This window comes from Cervus canadensis, chromosome 7 (assembly GCF_019320065.1).
Source record: "Cervus canadensis isolate Bull #8, Minnesota chromosome 7, ASM1932006v1, whole genome shotgun sequence".
In the NCBI taxonomy this organism is placed as follows: domain Eukaryota; kingdom Metazoa; phylum Chordata; class Mammalia; order Artiodactyla; family Cervidae; genus Cervus; species Cervus canadensis.
Genome location: NC_057392.1, coordinates 42,612,855 through 42,626,723, shown reverse-complemented (window position 1 = coordinate 42,626,723; position 13,869 = coordinate 42,612,855). Strand labels below are relative to the sequence as shown.

The following is a 13,869-nucleotide window of genomic DNA, read 5'->3' as shown; positions in this document are numbered from 1 at the left end:
TCCTATCCCAAAGAAAGGAAATGCCAAAGAATGCTCAAACTACCACACAATTGCACTCATTTCACACGCTAGTAAAGTAATGCTCAAAATTCTCCAAGCCAGGCCTCAGCAAATACGTGAACCGTGAACTTCCAGATGTTCAAGCTGGATTTAGAAAAGGTAGAGGAACCAGAGATCAAATTGCCAACATCCGCTGGATCATCAAAAAAGCAAGAGAGTTCCAGGAAAACATCTATTTCTGCTTTATTGACTATGCCAAAGCCTTTGACTGTGTGGATCACAACAAACTGTGGAAAATTCTGAAAGAGATGGGAATACCAGACCACCTGACTTGTCTCTTGAGAAACCTGTATGCAGGTCAGGAAGCAACAGTTAGAACTGGACATGGAACAACAGACTGGTCTCAGAAAGGAAAAGGAGTACATCAAGGCTGCATATGGAGAAAGAAATGGCAGCCCACTCCAGTATTCTTGCCTAGAGAATCCTGTGGACAGAGGAGCCTGGTGGGCTGCTGTCCATAGGGTCACATAGAGTCAGACACGACTGAAGCAACTTAGCATGCATGCATGCAAGGCTGTATATTGTCACCCTGCTTATTTAACTTACATGCAGAGTACATCATGAGAAATGCTGGGCTGGATGAAGCACAAGCTGGAATCAAGATTGCCGGGAGAAATATCAATAACCTCAGATATGCAGATAACACCATCTTTATGGCAGAAAGTGAAGAAGAACTAAAGAGCCTCTTGATGAAAGTGAAAGAGGAGAGTGAAAAAATTGGCTTAAAGCTAAACATTCAGAAAACTAAGATCATGGCATCCAGTCCTGTCACTTCATGTCAATAGATGGGGAAACAGTGGCTGACTTTATTTTTCTGGACTCCAAAATCACTGCAGATGGTGATTGCAGCCATGAAATTAAAAGACGCTTCCTCCTTGGAAGAACGTTATGACTAACCTAGACAGCGTATTAAAAAGCAGAGACATTACTTTGCCAACAAAGGTCTGTCTGGTCAAGTCTATGGTTTTTCCAGTAGTCATGTATGGATGTGAGAGTTCGACTATAAAGAAAGCCGAGCGCCAAAGAATTGATGCTTTTGAACTGTGGTGTTGGAGAAGACTCTTGAGAGTCCCTTGGACTGCAAGGAGATTCAATCAGTCCATTCTAAAGGAGATCAGTTTTGGGTGTTCATTGGGAGGACTGATGTTGAAGCTGAAACTCCAGTACTTTGGCCACCTGATGTGAAGAGCTGACTCATTGGAAAAGACCCTGGTGCTGGGAATGATTGAGGGCAGGAGGAGAAGGGGACGACAGAGGATGAGATGATTGGATGGCATCACCGACTCAATGGACATGAGTTTTGGTAGGCTCCAGGAGTTGGTGAGGGCCAGGGAGGCCTTGGCGTGCTGCAGTTCATGGGGTCGCAAGGAATCAGACATGACTAAGCGACTGAACTGAACTGGACTGAATTAGAGCATTATAAATCACCTAGCCCAAACCTTAATTTTTAGATTACAAAACAGTGCATCCAGGCCAACATGACCTGGATAATAAGGTCATGCTGAACTAAACTCTGATGCTTTTGAGCTTTTTTTCAATCTTAGCACTAAAGATTGCTACTTCAAATGAATGTGTGTACTTTTTGCCTTAATTTTTTTTTCTTTCTTTTTTTATTTTTTTAAGAAATTAGTGCCAGTTTGATCCCACCTTCTCTGGATCCAGGCCTGACTGTGAAGGATAGATTGTGGCACCTTCAATCTTGCTTTCACAAGAAATCTGATAAAGAACGTTCTATTATCATCTATGACTTCATCCGGAGTTATAAAATTCTTCTTCTGTCTTGTGGCATCTCCCTAGAACAAAGTTATGAAGATCCTAAGGTTTCTTGTCTTATTTAAACAATTATTGTATACTTCAAAAAATATTTTAATGTTTAGGGTTAATTCTTAAATGACTGGTATTTATGTAGCTTCAACACTGCAGCTTAAGTAGTTTAGGGTAGTCACTCCTTTGTCCAGTAATCGCATTCATCCAGAACAGATTATTATTAACACCAGATGCCTCTATGTAGATAAAAACAGAGATGTTATAAATTCTAAGAACTAAAGTTCATACCTTTTTCAAAGACTTAAAAAGTTTTCATTTTGGTCATATGTTCTAAACTTTCTGTCTCATAGTAAGAAATGAAAGGAGAACTGTCAGATTTAGATACATGATAGCAGGATATTTTAAATATCTGTGAGGATAGAGGCAGAAAATAGTAAAAGCATATATAGATATAAGAGATCACAAAGGATAGTAGTTAGAGGCCATTTAGCATAGGGATAAATGGCCTTATTAACCCGTGAGAACTTTTCCATATAATAGCAAATTGATACACTGTTTATAAAGATGATTGAATTATTAAAGAAAGAGTAACTAATGTTATTGTAATATACACTTATATGATTATACATAAACATATAATGCACTTTCAGAAGACATTTATCTATTGGATCATAGCTGTGAAAGGGATATCATTTTTTTCCCCTTTTTGAGACTAGAATACATGAGGTGTGTGGAATATTAATTGAATTGAGATATGATATTAATTGGTTGTTACCAATATAATCAATGATAATAAGATAATTTTTTAGCTTCTTTAGCTTTTTTGGCAGAGATTTTTGAGGGCATTGGGGCTTCCCTGGTAGCTCAGCTGGTAAAGAATCTGCCTGCAATGCAGGAGACCCCAGTTTGATTCCTGCATCGAGAAGATCCGCTGGAGAAGGGATAGGCCACCCTCTCCAGTATTCTTGGGCTTCCCTGGTGACTCTGCTGGTAAAGAATCTGCCTGCAGTGCAGGAGACCTGGCTTTGATCCATGGGTTGGGAAAATCCCCTGGAGAAGGGAACAGCTACTGACTCCAGTATTCTGGCCTGGAGAATTCCATGGACTGTGTAGTCCACGGGGTTGCAAAGCATTGGACACAACTGAGTGACTTTTACTTCACTTTGAAGGCATTATCAGGTAAACTAATGACACTGTCTTTTCTGTATTTCAAACCAGACTTTGTTTATGTGATACATTTCATATAGTTTCTAAACTGACTTTTTACTGGATATAAAAGGTTATCATTAAATTTTGATGTTTCAGAGTCCAAAATGAGAATATGGGTAATATGAGCTTCTTAAAGCTATAGTAGCTTCCCAGATTTATATAGCAACTTTGGTGTAAACCATTTGAAATATTCCATACTTGGTTTTACTAATCATAACATTTTTGATGTAACAGAAACTATTAATTTATAAAATTTCACTTTTATAATAAACATTTGCCAACTTTTACATCAGACTCTCTTATTCAGTACCTCTAAAAGGGTTCTGATCACTAGTTTCTAATGGTGGGGGCCTGTTTCTGTACCACTAACAGTTCTCTGGGTACCAGCTGGATGTCCAACAGTTCAGTTCAATTCTGTCACTGTCTACCTGGAAATAGCATCAAATCCCATAGGCTAAGGGCTCAGTCCCACAAGCCCCCAACTTCAGGCACTAGTTGCAAGCCCAGCTTATTAACTGTGCTTCTGGTCAACCAGCTGTAAATAAATCAGATTCCTATAACCCCCTCCTTGAGTTTGGTTAATTTGTTAGAGGAGCTAACAGAACTTAGAAAATGGTTTCCACTGAAATGTTGTAAAGTAATTAGCCTCCAACTAATAATTAAAAAAAAAAAAAAAAAGGTTAAAAAAAACAAACAAAAAAGAAAATGGTTTACTCACTAGATTACTGGCTTATTACAAAGGATATTAAAGGACACAGATCAACAGCCAGATGAAGAGATGTATAGGGCGAGGTTTGAAAGAAGAGGTGTGGAGCTTCTGTCCTTTGTAGGCTTGCCACTCTCCCCCAGTCTTCTTGTGATTACCAACCCAGAAGCTCTTTGAACCCTTCCTTTTGGGTTCCTGTGGAGGCTTCATTATATAGGCGCAGTTGATCAAATCATTGGCCATTGGTGATCAGTTACTCTTTAGCCTCTTCCTCTAACCAGGAATTCGGGGAGGTGGAACTGAAAGTTCAAGCTCTCCTGTCACAGGATTGATTACCCCTGGCAACTAGCCTGCGTTCTTAGGTGACTTCAGGATACTCCAAGACACTGTATTAGCATAACTAAAGATAACCTGTCTCTCTCTCGCGAGAGCTCAGTGTGTCCAGCTCTTTGTGATCCTTTGGACTGTAGTCCACCAGACTCCTGTCCATGGGATTTTTCAGGCAAGAATTCTGGAGTGGGTTGCCGGTTCCTCCTCCAAGGGGTCTTCCTGACCCTGGAATCGAGCCTGCATCTGCTGCATCACAGGCATATTCTTCACCTGCTGAGCCATCTGGGAAGCCCGCCTTATCTCTATTCAGAAGACCCAATTTATATTTCTTATTATAATATACAAGATTGTGCCCCCCTGTAAAACTGAATTCTTAGCCTATAAAAGAAGTAACCAAGTCATTTATAAATGCTTGAAATTATGAACAAGGTTTAGATTCCTTATTCTAAATCCAATTTCAAACTGCTTGAATCTAGTATTAGAAAATGCAAGTCTTCTAGTCTCATAGGGAAGCTAAGAATAGCAGTCCAATCACAGGTTGGGTGGTTGTGGTGACAGGTCCTCATCTTTAAGAGAAAGCCTTATGCATTCTAAAATACTGTATGTGAACTTGTAATGGTTAAATGTTTATGTCTCACTTCTTCCTATGTTGAAACTAAAACTGTATTGGCCCATCTTTATTATAATAGTAGATAAGCCAAAGTCAGCCTCAATGGAAAAGAAACCCAGCTGCATTTTCAGAAATTTGATTTTTGTTAGCCCAAAGGCATTTGATTTTCAAGGTGACTTCTGAAGTAAAACAGCAGGTACATTGCCATAATGGAAAAGTATAACTTTTTCTTCTTTGAAGGTCACTGCTCTTATTGGTTAAAAAAAAAAAGTAACCAATTATCCTTTTCTTATCCTGGTGCAGTTGTCCTTTCCTTCTCTCCTGGGAAGACCACTGAATAAGTATTAAGTGTATTAAGTAAAAATGAATGAGATTAAAAATGAGCTTTCTTTTTTCCCCTTTTAATTTAAGGATACAGAAATGTCTTTGGAAAATCAAGAAAATATTCTGATTGTTATCCCATTCAGGTGGCATGCTGGTTACTAGATCCAGATTCCAAGGAGCCGACTCTTCACAGCATAGTTTCCCGTTTTCTTCCTCATGAGCTTCCACTCCTGGAAGAGATAGAGACTGGCCAAGGAATTCAAAGCCTAGGGCTGAATGTCAGCACTGAGCATTCTGGACGATACAGAGCATCTGTAGAGTCCATTCTCATCTTCAACTCTATGAATCAACTTAATTCTTTGTTGAAGAAGGAAAACCTTCAAGGTAAAAAAACAGTTACTGGCATTTTTATGATGTTGTAAGACTGGGGATAGTTCTATATTTAGTCACTCTGTCACAGGTGGATAAATTACACTTTATTTTTTTAATATAAGTTATACTTTTTATGCAAACCCTTTCTTTTGATTGTCTAGTGCAGGAGTCAACATAATTTTTTCTGTAAAAAGCTAGATAGTGACTAGTTTTGGTTTTGTAGGCTAGATGATCTCAATCAGGAATATTCAGCTCTGCCATCATAGCATGAAAGCAGCTATAGACAGCATGAAAATGAGTGTTCCAATAAATCTTTATTTACAAAAACAGACATCTGGCCCCAGATTGGCCATAGTTTGCTGACCTTTGGCTTTACTATAGTGAAGTTAGAACATTTTATTCATTTATTCCTAATTTTATATTTGAATGTTATCAAATGGTTTTAGAAATACACTTAGTATGTATCTTTTATGGATTTAAAACAGTGAACTATTTTCTTTGTAGAATTCTTTAACAGTTATTTTTTTCAGCAAAGTGTATTCATGTGAATCTTTTTTTTTTCCCCTTGTGAGAAATAGTGTGGATTTATTGTGCAGGCTGCTGGCCTAGATTGTCTGTCTTGAATTCATAGAGCATAATATATACTTAAGGTGAAAATGATGAAGTGAAACAAGGTTGACTTCATTGTAAGGAGATGGAAACCATGGATTTATTGGCTGATTAATTAACATTACAAACAGGAGACTGACGTAGGGCTTGAATCTGCATTATTTATTTATGAGGGACCTTGGGCAAGCTACTTTAACTCTCTAAGTCTGGTTCTTATTTTGAAAGTGTTAAATGAGACAGAGAACTTAGTACTTGTCACACATTAGGCACTTGTTGCTATTGTTCTTCAGTCGCTAAGTCGTGTTCGACTCTTTGCGACCCCGTGGACTCCTGTGCACCAGGCTTCTCTGTCCTTCACCATCTCCTGGAGTTTGCTCAGACTCATTGAGTTGGTGATGCTACCCAACCATCTTGTCCTCTGTCATCCCCTTCTCCTCCTGCCCTCAGTCTTTCCCAGCATCAGGGTCTTTTCCAATGAGTTGATTCTTCACATCAAGCGTCAAAGTATTGGAGCTTCAGCTTCAGCCTCAGTCCTTCCAGTGAATATTCAGGATTGTATTAGTTGATGATTATTATTACTTCTAGCACAAACCCTCTGTGCTGGTTATAAAGTTCTCCCTGATATTACTGGGATAAAATAATAACAAAAGCTTATTTGCTTGCAGGAGACTTGATTAAGTGATGTTAATTAACAGCTCTTCAACAAGCATTCGAGTATTTCAAACTCAGCCTTTCTAAGCCAATGTAGGCAGGTAAAGAAGTTGGAGTACACAGTACACCTTCCTCAGGACTCCTTCTATATTCATGGACAATAATGCTGAGTGAACATAGCTAATTCCCTCTTAGTCTGACTAGTCTGCCTCTAGGATAGGCATCCTGGGTAGTCTGTATAATTTCTAAACACTGACATTTGATGATGGTGATATGAATTAGTCTGTAATTTTTTAGACATTTATTGCCCATTACCAGATTTGTAAGTTTCTCAGTCTAATTGGGAGGGTACTGTTCCGTTACTTAAAAGATAATTTTTCACCTGTTAAAAAAAAAAAAGACTGACATTCCTTTTCAGAAAAGTGTAAGAAACCCTCAAGATTTATAATTTTTTCTTTGTGCCTTCACAGCTTTTTTCCCATGCAAATTTTCAGAAGTGGGTGACCTGTAGGTGTTAAATGCATTCTTGTACAGTGTTAAATATTTCTTATTCAAAGAATACATAGAATTGAAGTACATTGAAATAAGGGAAGTTTTAGGAGAGAATGTGGACAGCCATCACATTTTATTTGGAAATGATTATTTCAGGTTGCGCTTATTAGTTTTAGTAGGCCTCCAGAATCTTCATCTTTTTCTCTTCTCATCGTCTTGCCTGTTGGAAAGGTGTGTTCTAGCTGACTTTCTCCCAGTAGAGAGCTGATTTTTGTTTGATTATGAATAAATATTAATAACAGAATGTGTCTTTGCTTAATTTGACCCCAGAACAAAGTATCCTGTTCTTTTCACATTGATCAATTAGCTCCTTTTTAAAGTAGTTTGAACATAGATGAGATGATTTTTTTAGGTGTGGAGTGAGTTGATTTCTCTCTTTTTCAACTGACCTCAGCCACACAGATTTATATAAGTCATAATCTTATTTTTCATTAACACTTCATCATTGATCCATCTAGGTCCTCTTTTTATTCACTGTTATTTTAATAATATAATGAGTAACTGTTAACTCACATTAACAACTTAGACATTTGTCTACCTGGGTCTTCCTTTTTCCTTATGCATCGTAAGTTTTATGTTTATCATTCCCTTATTTTCTTAATATGTATAAGTCCAAAAATATATTATTTGGTTTTGTTTGTTTTTGAACTTTATAAAACATCTGTCACACTATGTCTTTGTTTTGCTTGCTCAGCATCATGTTAGGAAGATTCATGCATATTATTGCAAGTATCTATAGTTTACTTATTTTCACTGCTGTGTAATATATCACTGTGTGTGTGCATGCGTGTGCGCACATGCATGCACACTAAAATATATTAATCCATTTTCCCATTGATGAATGCTTAGATTGTCTCTAGTTTTGTTTTCTTTTATTTTTTGTTCTGCTATACCAAATAGTTCTATATAAATATTCTTGTAAATTTACATGTCTCCTGCTACATTGGGTAAGAATTTCTTTTGGCTATAGAATTGCTTCATCTTGGAAATAGGAGTATTCAACCTTTCAAAATAATGGTAGGCTGTTTTTCAGAATGGTTGTACAAAATTTGTCCTTTCAACAGCAATGTGAAAGAAATCTTGCTCATTACATTGTCTCTACTTTGCAAATTCATTGGTTGTAAAATGATTGTAATTTTTCTTTCAACTACTACTTTGACTTCTTTAATAACTGTTAGATTATTCAGTTATATCTTTTTGATTATGTTTTAGTGGCCTATATATTTTTAAAGCATTTATCTAAAGGTATTGCTGATTTTTTTCTTTTTTATATCTCTGGTTTGTTATGTCTTTTTCTTTCATAATATTATTGTTTAATCGCACTAGAAGTTTATCCAATTTTTCAGTGTTTTCAAAAAACTAATTTTTACCTTTGATCTTTCCTATTGTTTTTGTTTTCTGTTTCATTGATTTCTGTGAACTTTTATATAATCTCTTTTCTTCTAGTTCCCCTGACTTTATATGCAGTCCTTTTTCTAAATTCTTAAGTTTGATATTATGCTCGTTACTTTTCAAATCATATTTTTCTTTTCTAATTTACGTATTTAAGGCTATAATTTCCTCAAAGTTCTACTTTCATCATATCTTACAAGTTTTGACATGTAAGGTTTTCATTGTTTTATCCTAAATATTTAAAATTTTCTGGTGTGACTTTTTTAGATGAATAAATTATAAGATTATTTTTAATTCTCAAATAGTTGAGAGCTTCTTTTATACTTTTATTATTACATTCAATCTCTATTGTGTTGTAGAGAATATCTTTGTATAATACCCATTCTTTGAAGTTCTTTGAGAATTGTTTTGTAACCTAAAACCTGAATTATTGTGTAAATGTTCTGTGTGCACGTAAGAATATAGGTATACTAATTCTGGATGCAGACTTTTATAAACGTCTGTTAATTCAGTGTTGTTTAAATCATCAGAAAATTATATCTAATTTTCCCTATAGTTCAGGCAATGTTAATTTTATAGCATATCTGAGACTACTTTATTAGGTGCATACAGGTTTAAATTGGTGTATTTTCCTGGTACATTAAATCTGTTATTATGTTTGACTAGTTCTACCACTAGTAGGATTTTTATTCTTAATCATCTGTTTTTTTTGGAATGACTATGGCAGCATCAACTTTCTTTTGATTATTTGCTTGCCTCATACATCTTTTTTCTGTCCCTTTAAATCTTCTAGATCCTTATGCTTTAGATGTGTCTTATAAACAAAGTATAGCTTATTTCTTTTTCAGACTATCAGTTTTTTCCCACAAATTTGGCAGTTTATAATTATTGATGTGTTTCTGTTCATTGTGATTATTGACATATCACACTTTCCTGCTGTTTTGTTTGTATTCATCTTGTTTGATTTTGTATATAGTTTTTAAAAATTTAATTTTTAATTGAAGGATAATTGCTTTACAGAATTTTGTTGTTTTTTGTCAAACTTCTGATTTTGTATATAGTTTATTCATAGCTGTGCTCTGAGTCTAATGATTCTATGGCTGCAAGTCCTAGGGAATCAGTGGAGTGCTCCAGGGTTTGCTGGGTGGGGGATGCCTTCCTCTGGAAAGACTTTGCTCTGGCTTCAGCTTGTTACTAAACTACACTGCATTCACGGCCTGCATTAGCTTTTCTTGGGAGTTTTGGTTCAGAACAGGAGCCTGAGAATCGGCTTCTCCTTCTCTTGCTACTCCAAAGATATGTTATCCCCTCAACCTTTTTGGGCTAAGACTTCATTCACATTGCAGCCCTATTTCTTCCTACTGTCTGTGAATCCAAGCTGGCTTCCTATCATTCTTGACTCCTCTTTTTTTGACCCTAGTTCCTTGTTTCTCTAGTTGCATATTCCATGAATTTCTGCTCTGACTCCAGGCCTGTGAAGCCAGGCTCTGACTGCCCATATCTTCTGACCGTCAGAGGCTAGTAGCTCTCACTTGTTTGTTTGCTTTTGGTGGTAGTTAACAGGTATCATTTGGGATTTCTCCTACTGATTGAGACCAGGAGTGCCTTAACGAATGTGTGTGTGTGGAACTGGAGAAGACAGGCCAGGGTTACACAGAGTCCTAGTGACCCATAACACTGGAAGTAGAAATCTTTGCTGTGGATTTTGTTTCTTAATAAATTTAGGATAGCATTTCCCATAGAATGTTCTATGAACACTCACTTTTCACAATGTTAATAAATATTAAACATGTAAAGGGCTTTATAGTCAAATGATTTCACTCTTTTGATTAAAACAAACATTAAAATAGCTGTCTTTGTTCAGTTCTACTCAGATCCTTTGATATATTAACAGGCATCATGAACATGTAAGAGTAGTATATAAATGCTGAAATTCACAGTATACAGTGTCTTTCAGTCCCAACCTTTCTTAGAGTATTTTTGAGACTAATATGCTAATGAACATACTAGGGAAACTGACTTAGAATGAATATTTTGTTGAGAAATGTCAGCAGATGGAAAAATACTCTGATTTCTTACTTCAAGAATCTTACTTACCCTTTCCTCTTAGAACACTGGAAAATATAAAACCTTTATATTTAGCTTTGTGCAAGCCTGCATACCATGGGACCAGGAGTGTTGGAAATCATTTTGGGGAATTAACCTTTTATAGTCAGCTTAGCAAATAAAATTGGCTACCTTGTGTTTTACTAAGAGTAGGAACAGAAACATCATCTTGGGAGAAATGAAGTCACTTACAATTCAGACTGTTCATCAGGTTGCCTGTTTTACTCTCTGAATAGACACAGATAGTAGTCCAAAGCTTAAATGGAAAAGTGGAAAGTACTTTAATACCTTTCACTGATGGTTTGAGAATGTGGCTCAGGAGACTGGATCTTGAAGGATAGCTTAGTAGCATCTCTGATTTTCCCAGAAAAATGCTATGTATATAGGTAACGATGCTGAACTAGTCACTTAGCTGGTGAATTAATGGTTTTTGCTTTCTTTGTTTTTTTTTTTTCTTCCAGATGTTTTCTGTAAAGTGGAAATGCCCTCCCAGTACTGCCTAGCCTTGCTAGAACTAAATGGAATTGGTTTTAGTACTGCAGAATGTGAAAGTCAGAAACACATAATGCAAGCCAAACTGGATGCCGTTGAGATGCAGGCCTATCAACTAGCTGGCCATAGTTTTTCCTTCACCAGCTCAGATGACATTGCTGAGGTTGTATAATGGGAATGGAGAATTTAGAAAGTCATTTTCAGAGCAAAAAAATGGTTTGTGTGTATATATTTCATAAATGTGTTTACCTAAACACCAAAGGTCAATAAAATAAAACAATTGGTTAACCAGAATACTTTGGAGATGTATTCCAATATCTCCTTTGTATGTTTTTATTTATGAATAGGAAGGTAGTGAAGAAGTATCCTAGAAAGTGTGTTTCACGAGGAGATTTGCCTGGTACAGAAGAAGCACTCAGTAAATGTTATGCAGATGAGATCTGTAATAGTAGTTGTGTAACAGTGTAGATGTTTCTCCATGAAGTTAGTCATTTCATGAACTTTCACTCCTTCCTTACTGCAAAATTAGATACTTTTCTTAGATGTTAGTGAAAAAGGACTCTTTGCTTTTTTAACCTACAATATTTTTATCGCCTTATGTAAGTTTATACATAGTTTGCCCTTTTCTCCCCCAATAGTTTGTATTGTGTTCTTTCCCCATACTCCACAAGGGATGGTTGAGTTGTTTTGGGAGAGTTACTGATAGATGGGTGCTTATACTTGATAGCTTTGAAGTTTTGTTGTTTTCTAGATGTGATTCAGTTTTATAGCATGTTGGTAAATATTTTAAGACTCTTCTATTTATTCCTTAACTTCTTGACTTTGGGCCACTTTATCAACCCTTTCAGTTCAGTTCAGTTCATTTCAATGGTATGGACCTAACAGAAGCAGAAGATATTAAGAAGAGGTGGCAAAAAGATCAACCCTTTACATCTCAGTAAAATACTTCATAGTAGAAATACCTCATGGAGTTGTGAGAAATAAAAAATAAATGTAAAATACTTATAGCAATACCTGTCTGAAAGTAAATATTCAATAAATATGTAAAGGGCATAAAAATGACTCCCCTTTTAAGCCACAGAGTTAAGTGTTTTTAAAAAACGAGAAACTAGCTAATCTTGTTCAGTTGCTAAGTCATGTCTGACTCTGTGACCTCATGGACTGTAGCACACCAGGCTTCTCTGTCTTCCACTGTCTCCTCAAGTTTGCTCAAATTTGTGTTCATTGAGTCGGTGATGCTGTCTAACATATCTTAATAAGAGAATATAAATGAATGAGTTGAGAGAGTAGATAGTGTTCTGAATTGCCTAAGTTGGAACCCCTCTAGTATGAACTAGTGAGTTTTAGGTATCCATGTTTTAGGGAACTTCCTCTGCCCTAGAGCCTAGATCTGTGTTCCTTGTAAGCCTTCTTTCTTTAGTGGGTGCTTACTGGTCACTTTCTAGCTTTTGTTATTGCTACATTGGACCCTCTCCTGGCTTTTTGTTCAGGGATTCTCAGGATGTAGCTTTGTGGTGGTGGAATTTAGATGGCTTTTTGGATCCCTTCCTACTTCAGTGTTCTCTGATTTTTGTGATCATACAATAGCCACAAAGGCTCCCATGCCTATCCTCTATGGGGCTTAAATGATCAAGCAGCCACATTGGTTACCATATCAAGAAGTATTTGGGTGAACTTACAATCCTCAGAGCCACTGAAGTCTTATTGCCAATACTTTATTTGTTAGTTGTTCAGCACAAAATATATGTTCTTGTGTTTGATTATTAAGAGCCTGGTGTTAGAATTAACCTGACATTGACTAAATTAGGGTATGGACAGTCTACCTAAGATTTTTATTGCCATTACTTATTAAATGTGTTAATTCCAAATTGTCCAAAAAAAATTCTTTCAACTCATGTTGAACTATATAGACTCTTTTCTTGAATACTTTTAAAAATGTTTTCTGAATGATAATACGTGTGATTTGATTCTTGATTAAAAGGGCATACATTTCTTGCAGGTTTTATTTTTGGAACTAAAGTTGCCACCAAATGGAGAGGAAAAAAACCAAGGCATCAAGAAAACTTTGGGTTCTACCAGAAGAGGAAATGAGAATGGACGGAAGCTAAGGCTGGGAAAACAGTTCAGCACTAGTAAGGTGCTCACTGGGGCAGTCACAGGGCGGAATCTGAACTTCTGTTAGCATTTGGCATCTTGAAAGAATACTGATGCGATCAAAATCCAACGTAGTCCACCATTTGAATTTATCTAGACAAACAAATTGATTTCTGGTTCAGCTGCCCAAACACACTGTGGAGACATTCCAGAATGGAAAATCTGGATCATAATCTGACTTAACAGTATGTCCTTCCTATCATTAAAAGAGTATATAAAAGTTTGTAAATTCAGACCTATATAGACATATTTAATTAATGATATGCACTACTCTTGGACCGACATGCCCTACTCTCAGACTGCAGAATATAGTTTTTGTAGTTAAATGAACATGAACAAAGATATGGAAGAATTTAAAAAATAAAGAAAAAGTTAATATAAATTTTTTTTTAATTCCAGAGCAAAATAGTAAGTTTTCCATGAATTTATTTTGAGAATATAATCTGTTAATTTCAAAGTAAAATTTAATCACAACTCATGGAAACTGTATGCATGGGCCAAAAGAGAGAAAAGGCTTAATTTTACATTTTTACTA

The 13,869-nt window shown here is 36.2% G+C and overlaps 1 protein-coding gene across 5 annotated transcripts in view; it reads left to right on the top strand.

The window, feature by feature from the left end:
• POLQ (DNA polymerase theta) overlaps nt 1-13,869 on the top strand; it is a 108,077-nt gene that overhangs the window by 65,223 nt on the left and 28,985 nt on the right. For 3 of the 5 annotated variants that reach the window (XM_043473090.1, XM_043473091.1, XM_043473092.1), the window contains 4 exons: nt 1,684-1,880; nt 5,150-5,390; nt 11,150-11,343; nt 13,180-13,317. In XM_043473090.1, coding sequence (XP_043329025.1) covers nt 1,684-1,880; nt 5,150-5,390; nt 11,150-11,343; nt 13,180-13,317 — 770 coding nt within the window. Of the gene's footprint in view, nt 1-1,683; nt 1,881-5,149; nt 5,391-11,149; nt 11,397-13,179; nt 13,318-13,869 lie in introns of those variants that run through there. The other 2 variants (XM_043473093.1, XM_043473094.1) reach the window with 2 other exon arrangements.